Source organism: Myotis myotis, unplaced genomic scaffold (assembly GCF_014108235.1).
Source record: "Myotis myotis isolate mMyoMyo1 unplaced genomic scaffold, mMyoMyo1.p scaffold_m19_p_46, whole genome shotgun sequence".
Lineage (NCBI taxonomy): Eukaryota > Metazoa > Chordata > Mammalia > Chiroptera > Vespertilionidae > Myotis > Myotis myotis.
Genome location: NW_023416353.1, coordinates 1,098,938 through 1,114,458, shown reverse-complemented (window position 1 = coordinate 1,114,458; position 15,521 = coordinate 1,098,938). Strand labels below are relative to the sequence as shown.

The 15,521-nt window shown below is 40.8% G+C and overlaps 1 protein-coding gene across 7 annotated transcripts in view; it reads left to right on the top strand.

Moving 5' to 3' along the window:
* Positions 1-15,521, top strand: part of DCLRE1C (DNA cross-link repair 1C) — a 49,957-nt gene that overhangs the window by 2,584 nt on the left and 31,852 nt on the right. For 4 of the 7 annotated variants that reach the window (XM_036307312.1, XM_036307310.1, XM_036307309.1 and 1 more), the window contains exons 2-8: positions 1,619-1,670; positions 4,182-4,266; positions 7,141-7,200; positions 9,445-9,500; positions 10,042-10,143; positions 10,518-10,590; positions 11,209-11,349. In XM_036307312.1, coding sequence (XP_036163205.1) covers positions 1,619-1,670; positions 4,182-4,266; positions 7,141-7,200; positions 9,445-9,500; positions 10,042-10,143; positions 10,518-10,590; positions 11,209-11,349 — 569 coding nt within the window. Of the gene's footprint in view, positions 1-1,618; positions 1,671-2,527; positions 2,613-4,181; positions 4,267-7,140; positions 7,201-9,444; positions 9,501-10,041; positions 10,144-10,517; positions 10,591-11,208; positions 11,350-15,521 lie in introns of all 7 variants that reach the window. The other 3 variants (XM_036307314.1, XM_036307311.1, XM_036307315.1) reach the window with 2 other exon arrangements.

The window sequence follows — 15,521 nt, the reverse complement described above, 5'->3', positions numbered from 1 at the left end:
ACAGAGTACCATAGACTGGGGGGTTTAAACAACAGCCCTTTGGTGCAAATGTTACCTGTGTTTAAATGTCATCTTTCTGTGTCTGTTAATTTGGCAGCTAATACATAATATCTGATAAAATCTATGAACCACTTTGCTAGAAAAGTTGCACATAAACATGTTAATATCACATTTTGATACAATTTGGGGTAGGCCACGATCCACTTGATGCTAGTTTATGGACCATCTGGAATGCAGTGCTGTACTTGGAGTGGGCTAGACTTTACTAACCATCACTGAGGCCTGGAAGAAGACAGGGGACCCATGGCCTGAGATAGTCACCCAGTACTGGGGAGGACCCCTTCAGGGGACAACTTATGATGATTTATTCTGGTCAAGGAAGAAAGAAAAGGCCCCAGAAAGGAGTCTGGGTGCACTTCTAACAGCACAAAGCAAATTTACTCAGGCTCTACTGGCCACTAGTCAGGAAGGGACCTGGAGAGTGGGTGGGGGTTTTGCTAAAACAGCTCGAGAGTGCTGCCTACTGACTTAGTTTCAGAGCAGGAGCAGAGTTCTGAGTCTGCCTCCTTTTTGCCATGACATGAACTCTCTGGAAACCCCAATTACTGAGATGCCTGCCCTCCGGTGCACCCGTTGGCCCTAAACACCTGGGCCAGGAGTGATCTGAGAAGATTCACCCTCCAAGGGGGCAGGTGGGTTGTCCTTTGGAGGCACCTGTCCAGTGAAGGCCTGCCACGTGAGGTGTGGTGACTGCCTTGTGTTCACCGGAGTCAACGATCACCACCTATGAACTGAGGCATGTGTGTAGGTGGTAATTAGGATAATTAGAATTTGTTTGATCTAACTAAACAATTTAGAAGTATTTGGTCATTGTTATCTCGGCCTTTGCATGCTCAAGGTCAGAGTCTATTAGAATGCACTCTGTTTTGAATGTGCTATTTGGTGTAACTGTTACTTGTGTTTAAATGTCATCTTTCTGTGCCTGTTAATTTGGGAGACTGTGGAACAAGCCTGTGTGGATAGAAATATCCCACTTCTCAACCCAGCAGTCACAGTAGGCGTGAAGATAACACAACTCTTCTTATTCTGGGCTAAGCCTGGAGGATTTCCTAGAGAATTCTGTGGAAGCAAGCTTGAATTTTAAGATGGACTAACTTAAGGGTTATTAGTTATCCCTAACTAATCTCTTAAGGGATAAATTGAATGTGTCACAGAGAGCAAGGACTGAGGGTGATTGGATTGAAATGAAAGAAGGGGGTAAAGGAAGTTGCTGGAAGCAGTTCTGAATGAGACCCTGGTCACTCTTTTTCTCTGGCTGTTCAGAGTGATTTAGACTCCGCCCTAAGATTCAGGAAACCATTCTCCTTTTAAATGGCTTCTGATGGCTCAGAGGAAGAGATGGTCAACTTTAGTGGTTCCTGTCCTATGTTCAGACCGATTCTTCACCTGCAGAAGAAAGAGTCAATAGCCTATATGAATCAATTCTCTGATAAAAGTGAACCTGTCATGTATTTTCTCTTAAAAGGAAGTAATAAAGAGCAGACAACTGAATTTCCTTGGGCTAAGTAAGACTTTGAAAATATAATGTGTTTATGTTTTTTGATTTTTTTGTTTTTAGATCACATGAAAGGGTTAAGAGCCCCTGCCTTGAAAAGAAGGTTGGAGTGCAGGTAATTTTTTTGCTACTTATTTGTGTATGTGTCTGTCTTTAACCATTTTGATTGAGCCATAAAACCTATACTGAAGAGTACATATGTTATAAGGGTACAATCTGAAGAACTTTTACAAGTGAAGCTTCCACCCAAATCAAGAAATAGAGCAGAACCAGTATCCCCGTTCCTCCTCCCAGGCAGCCCCCTCTCCCTAAGGTCACCTCAGTTTTGACTTTTGTCATCATGGGTTAGCTCTGACTTTTGAACTTTAAGTAAATAGAATCATACTGAACAGACTTTTCTCTTTCACTTAACATCTTTGTATGACTCGCCCATGCTTTTGTGTGCAGCAGCAATCTGTTCGTTTTTATAAGCAAGTGTATGTGTAAGTGGTTGTCCCACTGTAAGGAATCATATAATATTGTTGGATTTTTTCTTAAAGCTGAACTATTGTATTCTTTCCATCAGCCACTCTCTAAATCTAAATTCCAGATTCCCAAGATACCTATTTGGGAAGGGCCCCATTGACTTTTTGACTTTTGAACCAACCAGTGGATGTCAGGCTAAGTGCTATCTGCTAAGGGATATCAATAGTCTATGTTCTTGATAATGACTGTTATAGTTATTGATTATTTATATATATTCAAGGCACTGCATGTTTATCAGTTCAGCAGTTTCTTTGAGTGCCTGTGACGAGTCGGGCACTGTGCTGGATGTTGAGGACACAATAGTGAGCAACCCCAGATGAAAACCCCTGTCTTCTTGGGGCTGACATCCTCCTTAGAGCCTTTTGATAACCTCTTGAATAGATATTCCTACTATTTAGATATTTTATTATTATTATTATTGTTATAGATATTATTTCTATTTTACAGATGAGGAAACTGAGGAACCAGAGAGGTTAAATTAGTTGCCCAAGGTCACACAGCCAGTAGATGGCAGGACCAGGATTTCAACCAGGTCTGTCTGATTTTAGAGCCTGTGTATTAGTTACCTATTGCTGCATAACAAATTACCCTAAAACATAGTGGCTTAAACCAACTAATAATGCATTCTCTCAGTTTCTGTGGGTCAGGAATTCATGGGGCACAGTGAGGATGGCTGGTTTCTGCCTGACTGGGGCTGACCTGAAGGCTCATTCTTTCCATGGGTGACACCTGGGCTGAGAAGACTCAAATGCCTGGGGCTTCTTGGGCATGCCTTTGTCCAAAAAATCTCTTCAGCATGTTGTTTTAGGATAGCTGGACTTCTCCTCCTCCTCCCCCTCCCCCCTCTCCCTTCCCTTCCCCCCTCTCTTCCTCCTCCTCTTCCCCCTACCCCTCTTCTTCTTCCCCTTCCCTCTCCTCCTTCCCTTCCTCCTCCTTCCCTTCCCCCTCCTCCTTCCCTTCCTCCTCCTCTTCTTTCTCCTCTTTCCTCCTCCTTCAGCTCCTCCTCCTTCTCTTTCTCCTCCTCTTTCCTCTCCTCCTCCTTTATCTCCTCTTCCTCCTCCTTTTTTTTTTTTTAATGCTCATCCAAAGACATGTTTATTGATTTTCAAAGAGAGGGGTAGGAAGGGAAAGAGATAGAGAAAAACATTGATGTGAGAGAGAAACCTCCATTGGTTGCCTCTCCTATGCACCCTAACGGGGGATTGAACCTTCAGCCTATGTATGTGCCCTGGCTGGGAATCGAACCTGCCACCTTTCAGTGCACAGGGCGACACTCCCACCAACTGAGCCACACTGGCCAGGGCAGGATAGCTGGATTTCTTAAATGGAAACTAAGAAAAAAAAAAAAGAAAAAAAAAGAGTGTATGTCCCAGGAGAGAGTTAGCAGGCAGCCATATTGCCCAGAGATCTATCCTCAAAAGTCCTGCAGTATTACTTCCATCATGTTCTGTTGCTTAAGACAGTTACAGAGTCCTACCCAGGTTCAGGGGGAGATTAATATAGAGACCTTCTGTCATTTGAGGAACTTCCATGTCCATATTGTAAGAAAACTATGGATGGGGATATATATTAGTGTGGGCATCTTTTGAAAATACAGTCTGCCACAGATTATACTCCTAACCTTTAAGTTATACTGTTGAATTTTAAAAATTTATCATGAAATTGACCTCTGCTCACTTAAAAAACAAACAAAAAAACTCTCAAACAAAACAGAATAGATTTATATGAAGCAAAATACAGAAGTCTTCTGTCCCCCGCCCTATACACCCTTTCCATTCCCCATTTGATGGTATTTTTCTAGACATATCTGATCATGTACAATAATGCATCTTTAACATAAAGTTGGTGAGGCCAACCTTTTGAGGAGATCAGAGGATACTGTTTTTTCTGTCTGCTTCTTCCCCATCCCTTTACACTCTCGATGGGAATGAGATAGTTACTGGGGTGCTGGCATGTTGGGAACTACACTTAACACTTTGTGTGCCAGTTCACATTTTGAATTATTCGAGATGAACTGATATATGATGAAATGTATTATCTAGTCACCAAAATGTCTCATTTTGGACCCTACTGAAGTAGCTTTTTTTCCTTTCTCTTTCAGCTTGAAGGTTTACTTATACTGTTCGCCTGTTACTAAAGAGTTGTTGTTAACTAGCCCGAAATACAGGTTTTGGGAGAAAAGAATTGTAAGTTTTATTTTTTGAATGATGCCAAATTTTTTTTTTACCGGGAAATATTTTTTGAGGTAGATAGAACAAAACATTGGAATTATTCAAAGCCCAATTCCTCGCATACTATGTTCATTATAATATTAATATTTAGCCTTTTGTAATTAAGAAGTTTAAAAGAGGTCAACATTTTATATTTCAGTTTGCTTTTCTTGTCCCTCAATAGTTTAATCTTGGTTCTTAGTTTTATCTCTTTGAATTTCTGGCTAAATTGCATTTTAATACTCTAATGTGTAAAATGGTCATTAACATAATTAATAAATCATTTATTTAGACCATGGGATTGTTTAGGAAAAATAAATAAAACTTATGGGTTATAATAAGAAATGGTTAAGAAACAGAATAAAAATGGAATGAGTAATTTTGAATCTGGCAGAATAAAATGGATCTAATTAATGGAAGGAAAATACAGTAAAGGGGAGAAAAACAGAAGTATGCTATTTAGAAAATGTGAAGATGCCAGGAAAAGTTTTGTTATAACAGTAATTACTATAAATATCAATGGATTTAATTTAATTATTGATCGAAAGACAAATTCTCAGTTGAGTTTAAAAAATAAGAAAGATCCACTAGCCTTTGTATAAATGCAGGTTAAAATGGGAATAAAAAGGGAAAACTTATACTAAACAGTTAGACTCTAAAAATGCCAGAGTGGCAATTCTTATGTCATACAAAGTAGAATTGAAAGGAAAAAAAATTCCTAAGTTTCAAAGAGGATGTTATTTACTGTTAAAAGGAACAATGGGTCAAGAAGATAGGTAATTGACAAGGTAACATCAAACCAGATAAAGTAATAATGATCACCCATACTGATTAGAAGAAAAGAACCACAGTAAGTGAATAGAACTAGGGCTCATTATGTGGGTTAAACCCTAAGTAATTGTGGGAACTGGCAGAGAAGTCTGAACAAGTGTCATAATCTGTTTGTTGTTGGACTGCTGACAGCTTTCAATTTCCCCCTCCACACTCTTTCTGAAAAGCCATGGGGCAAATAGCCTTGGGTGAGGATTCACAACAACAAAAAAGATGCATATAAAAGTACAGAATACTAAAATGAAATTAATAACAGCAATGCATTTTTTGACAGTTGTTATAAGGTATTGTATTTGATAATTTAGACAAAGTGGATAGATATCTGGAAAAGTAGGAAAATACCAAATTGAGGCAAGAAAAGTGGAAAACTTGAATAAATCAGTAACCATCCAAGAAATTAAAACAATTTTTAAAGATTTTTTCTTAAATCAAGCCCCAGGCCCAGATAGTTTTATAGATGCATTTGCCAAATATTAGAGAACAAGTAATCCCTATACTAGATGAATTGTTATAGGAGTAATAAAAAGTTAAGCCACTCAACCCTGCTGCCAAAATCCTATCTAATAAAGCATAGTATGCAAATTTTCCCTTCTACCGGAGTTCTTCCAGGAGTTCAACCAGGGGGTGGGCCGGCCAGGGGAAGGGAGGGAGGCCCCGGCATTGGCAGGCGGCCAGGGGAAGGGAGGGAAAACCTGGCCGGCAGACAGCAGCCACTAGGTACCCTACAAGTGCATGAATTTTGTGCACTCGGCCTCTAGTCCTATATAATAAAAACCTAATATGCTAAATGTCCAGTCGGCTGGTTGGCCATTCAACCAATCAAAGTGTAATATGCTAATGTTATGCTAAGGCCACTCAACCACTCACTATGACGTGCACTGACCACCAGGGGGTAGACAGTCAACTGGTCGAGTCGCTATGACGTGCACTGACCACCAGGGGGCAGGTACTCTGACCAGTAAGTTAGCTTGCTGCTGGGGTCCGGCTGATCGGGACTGAGCAAGATGGGCCAGACACGCCCTGGAACCCTCCACAGTCCCTCCCTGGCCGGCCAACCTCCCGCATCTCTCTCTGGCCCCGATCGTGCACCAGTGGGGTCCCTAGGCCTGGCCTGTGCCCTCTCGCAATCTGGGACCCCTTGGGGAATGTCGGAGAGCCAGTTTCAGCCCAACAGCGGAACCACCGGTCACTATGACGCGCACTGACCACCAGCAGGCAGACGCTCAATGCAGGAGCTGCCCCCTGGTGGTCAGTGTGCTCCTGCAGGGGGAGCACCGCTCAGCCAGAAGCCGGGCTCACCGCTGGTGAGCACAGCAGCAGTGGTGGGAGCCTCTCCCACCTCCGCGGCAGCACTAAGCTGTCAGTTGGACATCCCCCAAGGGCTCCTGGACTGCAAGAGGGCATAGACCAGGCTGAGGGACTCCCCCCGAGTGCACAAATTTTGTGCACGGGCCTCTAGTAGATAATAATAGTACATTGGGGGGGAAAGGCCATTGCATATGTAAACATAAAAAGGTGAATAATTATGTTCATTCATTCATCATCTATTTTTTGAATGCCTTTCCGTGTCAGCTATTGTTCTAGGAAAATGTGCAAGTACACCTTGGAGTACTCTGTAGCAGCTCAGATATGTGAACTCGGCCAGCATATCAGGGATGGATCCATAGTGTTCTGTAGCACAAAACCTAAACATATAGAACACATAACTGTTTTACAAATACTCAAGTTCAAGGGATGAGGAGGTGAAGGAAAGAAGATTGAATTCGTGGAAATATAATTGCTGTCAAAGGAGATATGAGTTTATAAGACACTTAATATTTGTTACCACATTAAGCTCAAGAAAGGTATTATTTTAGCTTTATCACATTTTCAAGTCGTTTAAAACATTTATTTTAGTGAATGTTATAGAGAGCCTACAACTTCTTCTCTTAGTCCCCTTTCTATGTTTGAGATGGCAAAGGCCTATATGTGGAAATATATAATATGATGTATACATGACCTCTTATTTTATTTTAATAGATATCAATTGAAATTGAAACTCCTACCCAGATATCCTTAGTCGATGAAGCATCAGGCGAGGTAACTAAATTTTAAATGTCATGTTTTTGAAAATTAATACTTAGTGCTAAAATGATTATTTACCTTTCGCCTTGATTTTGAATGTTCATTTAACCATAAATAAAAATTATAGTAATTGAGTGAGTTTGTGGGAAAGTACACCATGTATAACATACTTATTCTTTACCTCCCAAGGACTAGATATGACTTCTGTCAGAACAGCTCCTTTCTAATATTACATGCTAATGATGGGAATGCCAGTTGTTGATATTACTATGGGATGTCATTGTCACATTTAATAAGCTTATTATAAATGTTCAGGATATAAAATGATGCTTAATATTTTTGCAGCAAATTTATGTATATTGTGATTTTTTTTTCCTCTGAATCATTGCATTTTCTTTTTCATCTTTATCTTTTTCTCTTTTCTTTCCCCTCCCCCCCCGAATCATTTTCCTATTCAAGAAAAAAAACCTGGTCCAAGTGGATCTATTTATTTTTTGTCCTTAAATTTAGAAGCAGGTGCTTTTGTGTTGTGAGTGTATTATTTTAATAATAAATAGGACTATGGACCTACCTTTTATTTGGTGTTTCTTTTAAAAATATATTTTTAATGACTTCAGAGAGGAAGGGAGAGGGAGAGAGAGATAGAAACATCCATGATGAGAGAGAATCATTGATTGGCTGGCTCCTGCACACCCCACACTGGGGATCGAGCCTGCAACCGGGGCATATGCCCTGATCGGGAATCAAACCATGACCTCCTGGTTCATAGGTTGACACTCAACCACTGAGCCACACTGGCTGGGCTTATTTGCTGTTTTTACCTCAAATTATATCTAGAGGTAGGAGGTATTTTCCTAATATTTGGCAAATCTAGTGAATATTTGTTCCACCGTCCAATTATAACCTGCTTTGTTGACATGGTGAACTCTGAGAGGTGTCCTGAGACTGATCAGACAGGCCCTGACTTTTCACATTTCCTCTTTGGAGAGGATCAGGCATTTGAAGTACTCCTCATCAAAGCATCGTCCTGAGGGAGGACTGCACGGCCAATTTTGGGTGGGTTAAAAGGATGGCCTGAACCTTTCTCAGTGCCAACCTGAGATCAGTTAGCTGACATGTTTTGGAGACTTAATCTCATTGCCCTGCTGCCCTGTGACATATGTTGGTGAAAGGCTTTCTTAAAATTGGGCCCTAGGCAGCAGATAGCTCTCATTGAACAGAATTTTCTGTCCACTCAGGCAGTTTCTTTTCGTGCTCTGTGGCTTTTGTGTGTTGTGTTTCCAGCTCTAACCAGTAGGAGACCCTATTTTAAAGGGGCCTTCGGAATGAATGAAGTTAGATTTATGGGAGAAGCTGGTGTGTCCAGAGTTCTGCCCACCATTCCCCCTACTCCGCCCCCGCTCTGCCCTGAGGACTGAGAGGCAGTATTGCCCATCAGGCTCAGCTCCAACAGGATGGTGTGCAGTATGGTGACTTGGGACCAGGCTACACCACGCTTTATTTATTTATTTATTTATTTATTTATTTATTTATTTATTTATAAATAATAGCATTATGAGATATAACTCACATACCTTACAACTCACCCCACTTAAGGTGTACATTTCAATGGTTTTAACTATATTTACAGACATATATCCATCACCATAATCAATTTAGAATATTTTCATCACTCAAAAAGAAACCCTGTACCCATTAGCAGTTACTCCCTAATTCTTCCTCCCTTCAGCCCCTGGCAACCACTATTTTACTTGAAGTCTCTATAGATTTGCTTATTCTGGAAATTTCATATAAATTGCATCAGACAAATGTGACTTCTTTCACTTTACCGAATGCTTTCAAGGTTTATCCATGTTGTAGTGTGTATCAGTATTTCATTTCTTTTTATGGCCAAATACTATCCCATTGTATGGATAGACCACATTTTGTTTATTCATTCATCATTTGCTAGACCTGTGGACTGTTTCTTCTCTTTGGCTAGTATGAATAATGCTGCTATGAACATTCATGTACAGCTTTCTATGTGGACCTAAGTGTTCATTTCTCTTGTGTATGTACACAAGTGTTCATTTGCTGTATCATATTGTAACTCAACGTTTAACTATTTTGTGGCAAGGATTTCACTTGTTTCCAGAGTTTGGAGAGAGAGAAGAAATGAGGAGAAAAGGCACATTCTTGAGAAGTACTTGAATATGTTCTATTAAGGAAAGATTTATTTAGCTGGGCCCTAATGATAACTTATTTTCTTTTTCTTTTTAGAAGGAAGAGATTGTTGTGACTCTCTTACCAGCTGGTCATTGCCCAGGATCAGTTATGTAAGGGAACTCATCTATTTTGCCATTTTATTATATGTAGAATTGTCTAATATTTATAGAAATACATTTTTAAGGTCTAGCAACTAATATGTATAGGGAGATTTGATTATTTTTATGGCACTTTCTTTAATCTTTGTTTCCAATCTTTAACTTGGGGGGCTGAGGTGAATATCAAGTTTGAAATGTGGGTTTCTTTATCATGGAAGTCTTCAATAGCTATTTCTCCATTAGTTTTACATTTTCCTATCACATGGATTTTTCTCTCCATGAAAAGGAATGATCTCAATATATAGTTGAGAGTGCTGACATATTTCTGGGGACATCTATTGCAAACTCAATGGAATCTTCGTGTGCCATTTTTTTCTACCCCATGGAACAGGCGGCAGCCGAGTGCCTGGTGTGGTTTAGAGATTATTGAAATTCCATTAACACTAGGTCATAGTGGTGTGTTTGGCAGGAAACATTTGCTGTGGAATTAGTATTTGCTTTATTAGGGTTTTGTATGAGACTGAGAAATCACTAATATATATTTTCTTCACAGGTTTTTATTTCAGGGTGATAATGGAACTGTCTTGTACACAGGAGACTTCAGATTGGCCAAAGGAGAAGCTGCCAGAATGGAGCTTCTGCATTGCGGGGGCAGGTACTGGGCTTTGTGTAAGGCTGCACCATTGGAAAAGTTTTATTGCCTGTTTGCCCCAAATACAAGCCTTTGCTTTTCTTAGAAATCAAACTTGATTGTAATATTTGTAATAGTAAAGCTAATTTTTATTCTTCAAACATTTTTCTTCAACATTCTGTGTGTTGATTGGTGTAGTAGATAAGTGAATTTTTCAAAGTTCACTGAACCATGTGTGCAAAATCTGTATATTTTATTGTATGGAAATCACTTCTCAGCAAATTTTTTTTTAACAAAATACTCCAAATGGAATAGAACATCCTGTAAAATAATTGATGGTTTAAACTTTCTAGATGATTATTTCACATTAGCTTAACATCAGTTTTTTTTCTCCCCAGAGTGAAAGACATCCAAAGTGTGTACTTAGATACTACTTTCTGCGATCCCAAATTTTATCAAATTCCTAGTCGAGTAAGTCTCTCTGGAGAAATGGGGTGAGAACCTGGGCATGGCATATTTCTAGTAGAAAGTTTGTGGGATAACAAATCAGGTCATAATTGTTCCCATTGGCATTAATATTTGGGAATGTTGGGAATGGAAAGAAAAGATAAGTGTGATATTCTTTTCTTTTTAATACTTTCATAATCTCAGATTTATTTGTGGTTGAATTTATTGGGGTAACATTGGTTAATAAAATTGTACATGATTTAGGTATACAGTTCTACAATACATTATATATTGTATTGTGTGTTCACCACCCCAAGCCAAGTCTCCTTCCATCATCATTTAATCCCCCTTAACTCTCTTCTACCTCCCCCCATTCAGTAACCATACTGTTGTCTGTGTTCATGAGTCTTTTTTTTTCTTTTCTTAGTGTCTTCACTCTTCTCATGCAGCTCCCAACCCCTGCTCCTCTGACAGCTGTCTGTCTGTCATGAGTTTGTCTCCACTTTGTTAGTTTATTTTGTTCATTAGATTCCACATAGAAGTGAAATCGTATGGTACTTGCTTTTCTCTGAATGGCTTATTTCACTGGGTGAGTGATATTCTTAAAATTGTTAAATGCCTTTTAATAAAACATCCTGCCAGGGAGAGTGTCTGAGTGGAATTTTGGAGCTGGTTCGGAGCTGGATCACTCGGAGTCCATACCATGTCGTGTGGCTGAACTGCAAAGCAGCGTACGGGTATGAGTATCTGTTCACCAACCTTAGTGAAGAATTTGGACTCCAGGTACGGTGGAAGCGTTCTTTTCTGCTGGTCCTTTTCATTCTCCCCACTTCACCTTTCCTCCCCCTCCCAACCCCACCAAAACTGAAAACAAAGATGGAAACAGCCTGTCAAAACATATGTGTGGCCCAGGTTGGCAGCCCCTCTGTAGTAATGTCATCTTGTTTATTCATGTCCACATTCGAGGACTTGGCAGTGATCCAAATAGCTGAGAAGCGCCCTTTGGTGAAATGTCCCATAGAGAAAGTATTTTTTCAAAATCCATGGCCCATGAAATAAATTTAGTGATTATGACCAGCATTTTTGTGAATAAACTTGAACTAGAGAATATTCGAGTATATTGCTTGCAGTCAGAGTAATTATTATTTTATGAACATTTACGGAGGGAATCAGACACAATACACATATATGTATGTGTATGTGTACTGGGTTACTGTGGAAAACATATTTCTTACTGTGGGTAATGGTAAAAAAAAAAGTCTAAAACACCTGTCCCAGAACACTGAGTCTCTGTGGACCTGTATCTGATCAGGCTGGGGGGAGTTTTCCTTTCCCTCCAGATGGCCCAGTGCTGGGCGCTCAGGACTCTGGGCGGAGAACCGGGTGTGTGTGTGTGGTGAGTGCTGCTGGGCAGGGAGCCCCTTCCTGCTGTGCCACATGGGGCCTGTGGCTTCTGCTCTTATCCCCTAAGACAAGGTGGAGCTTTGGTAACCGTGCTGAATAAACGAAGTGCCGGATTACTTGGGTATTTAAGTTCTACCTCGCTTTGTATCTTTTAATATAGATCCCCCAGCTAACTTGTGCAAAGAACTTAAGGATTATATACAATGTAATCTGTACAAATAAAAGGGTAATATGCTAATTAGGGCGGACGTCTTCCGGATGACCATCTGGATGTCCTTCTGGACAAAGCCGCAGCATTTGCCTGAGGCTCAGGCAAGCCTCGGATGGCAGCTGCCGCTATGAGGGCCAGCCCACGGCTCAGGCAGCCGCATCCGGCTGCGAAACCCGAGGCTCAGGCAGCCATGGTAGCCGCCAGTGGCAGCAGCAGTGGGATGATGGGGGCAGCACCTTCCCCTGATTGGCCAGGTCGCCTCCGACAGAGGGAGGCCAGACTGCGGCTTAGGCTGGGGGCCAAGGCAGAGGCAGTTAGAGGTGATCAGGCCGGCAGGGGGGCAGTTAGGTACAATCAGGTCGGCAGGCAGGCAGAGGCAGTTAGGGGCGATCAGGCAGGCAGGCAGGCGAGTGGTTAGGAGCCAGCAGTCCCGGATTGCGAGAGGGATGTCCGGATGTCCGTCGGGATTGGGCCCAAACCGGCAGAGTGGTTAGAGGCGATCAGGCAGGCAGGCAGGCAAGCGGTTAGGAGCTAGCAGTCCTGGATTGTGAGAGGGTAGTCCGACGGCCGATTTAGGCCCTGTGGGATTGGGCCTAAACCGGCAGTCAGACATCGCCCGAGGGGTCCCAGATTGGAGAGGGTACAGGTCAGGCTGAGGGAACCCCCCCGCCCCCGTGCACAAATTTTGTGCACCAGGCCTCCAGTTTACTAAAATAAAAAGATCCAGTCTTTTTGCATTTGAAATTTTAAAATTCTTCCCTCCCTTCCTGCCTTCATGAGTCTTTACTTCCTAAGTCCTTCTTTCCTTAATTTATTCCTTCCTTAAATCCTTCTGTCCATCCCCATTCCTTTATTGTACATAAAGTAACCGATGTATGTGCACAAGCATTTGCATTTCTTTTTAAACTAAATGGCCAATGGTATGTTTTGATCTACATCAAATGGAGATGGGATGGGGAAAAAATACTGGTTCTGTGAAAATACCCCCTTTCTCCATTAGTGGCATGCTCATCCAGCTCTTATCTTTATATTCCAGTAAGTTATTTTGCTCTCACTGTTTAACAAAAAAAGAACAACATAAAAATTCTTGCACACCTTGTTTGATTGGAGAATTTTAATGTTTTTCATTTATCATTGTAAACCAAGGACAATTTTATAACTTTTTTGTACGTAGCTGTTACATGTAGGGCAATCTGTCTTTAAGTAGGGATAAATTACTCTAAAAAAATGAATCCTAGATAGTTTTCCCTTCAAGTCAAGTGTCTTGTTGTTTAAATAAACTTCTTGTTTAAAAAAAGAAAAATCCTTCTGTCCAAATATATTGGTGTAAAGTTGCCAGTTCTCCATTTTTGGAAGGATTTGCATTCATTCTGAGATTTTTGGTGTTAAAATTGCCTTTTTTTCTTTTATTTATTTTTAAATAAAATAATTTTCTTCATAACTATTTTCTTTTATTTATTTTTTTACAACGAGCTGAGCCTTTCAGTGAGGCCATCAAGTAAATATTTGTATCCACAAAGGGCTGTGTAGCAACACCATTCAGATATAGTAATATACTTCAATCTTATAACAGACATGACCGATTTTTTAAAAAAACTGTTAGAAATATGTGTCTGAATGGAATTAAGATGCTGCAGACAAAAATAATTCTTGTAATCCTCAAGTGAGTAATCCAGTGTTTTTTAAATTTATTTTTATAGTTGAGAGTATTACAGATGTCCCCCGTTTCCCTCCTTTAGTCCCTCTCCATCTGGCTTCTGCCCCATCCAGGCCTTCACTGAACTGTTGTCTGTGTCCATGGGCTGTGCTTATATGCATGTAAATTCTTCAGTTAATCTCTTCTTGATCCCCCCTCCTTAAAATGGCCTTTTAAATTAGAATCACATAAATTATCCACTATTTTCCTCCTCATGTCCTTTCTTGGCAGAATATACCAGTAATAACTATTTACCAGTCCCAAATTTGTTTTGTAAATTTTAGCGGTGTGTGAAATTGAGCAGGCTGGTAGCTCCTGCTCTGCATGCCTTGCAGGGAGAAAGCATGGGCTGGGAAGGACTTCGGGCTGGGGAAGAGCAGCCCTTCTCTGAACCTCAGTCAACCTGCAGGGAATCCTCTCAATCTCTTTTGGGGAATAGAAACCATTTCAGATCAGGATTTTAAAAAGGGAGACCAGTGAGGCTTTTGACTAGGGAACCTCAGTGATGATCTATGGCAACTTTTTCAGGCTTCTTTATTATTGTGAGGATGAAAGTTTCTGTATCCTTCCCTCCCGCGTGCCCTTCTTTTTTTTCTTTTTATCTCCTTCTTGGAGAGGCCAGAAAAGCAAATTCATTGTTACTTCTTAGTCCTTAATAAACAGATAGGGAGTGGAATAGGCCACAGGATAAGTGTTTATGCTTGGATTCTTTTTATACCTGTCTTGGTATTAATTGCCACAGCAATTTGGCATTATTCTAATCTGTTTTGTTCAAAATGACAATACTTTTTTTGGTGCCATTTCATAATCTTTATATCAACTCAGGTACAGTAGGTTCTTGAATAATGTTTCTTTCAATGTTTCATTATAATGTCAATGAGATGCCTTAGGAACTTAACTCTTGTTTTATATCAGCTAGTCCCGTGGTTGGCAAACCGCGGCTTGCGAGCCACATGCGGCTCTTTGGCTCCTTGAGTGTGGCTCTTCCACAAAATACCACGTGCTGGCGTTCATGTACAGTGTGATTGAAACTTCGTGGCCCATGCACAGAAGTCGGTATTTTGTGGAAGAGCCACACTCAAGGGGCCAAAGAGCCTCATGTGGCTCGCGAGCCGCGATTTGCCGAGCCGCAGTTTGCGACCACTGAGCTAGTCTATGGTAAAAAATGGTTTTGTTACATGTCATTTTTCACAGTTCCAAGAAGCTACTGATGATGTTAAGAACTAGCTAGAAGCTTTAGGTAAAACTAATACATTGGCATTAATACTTTAAAATGTATTGACCTTAAAATTCTGAAGGTGACCAAGGTTTTCTTATTTTCTCTCTTCTGTCTTCCCTGTTTTCATCCAGTAAAGAGGTGTGTGGTAAGGGAGGATGGGTCCCTGCTTCCTAGTCCAGCTCTCTTCCCCCTGCCAAGTATGTTGAGTGCCTATGTTCGTGAGTGATTCTTTTTTTGTTTTGTTAATCCTTACCCGAGGATACATTTTTTTCCCCACTGATATTTAGAGTAGAAGAGTGGAAAGGAGGGTGAGAGACAAAGAGAGAAACATTGATTGAGAGAGACACATCGATTGGTTGCCTCCCGCACGTGCCCCAACTGTGGCTGGAGATTGGGCCTGCAACCAAGATACATACCCTTGACCA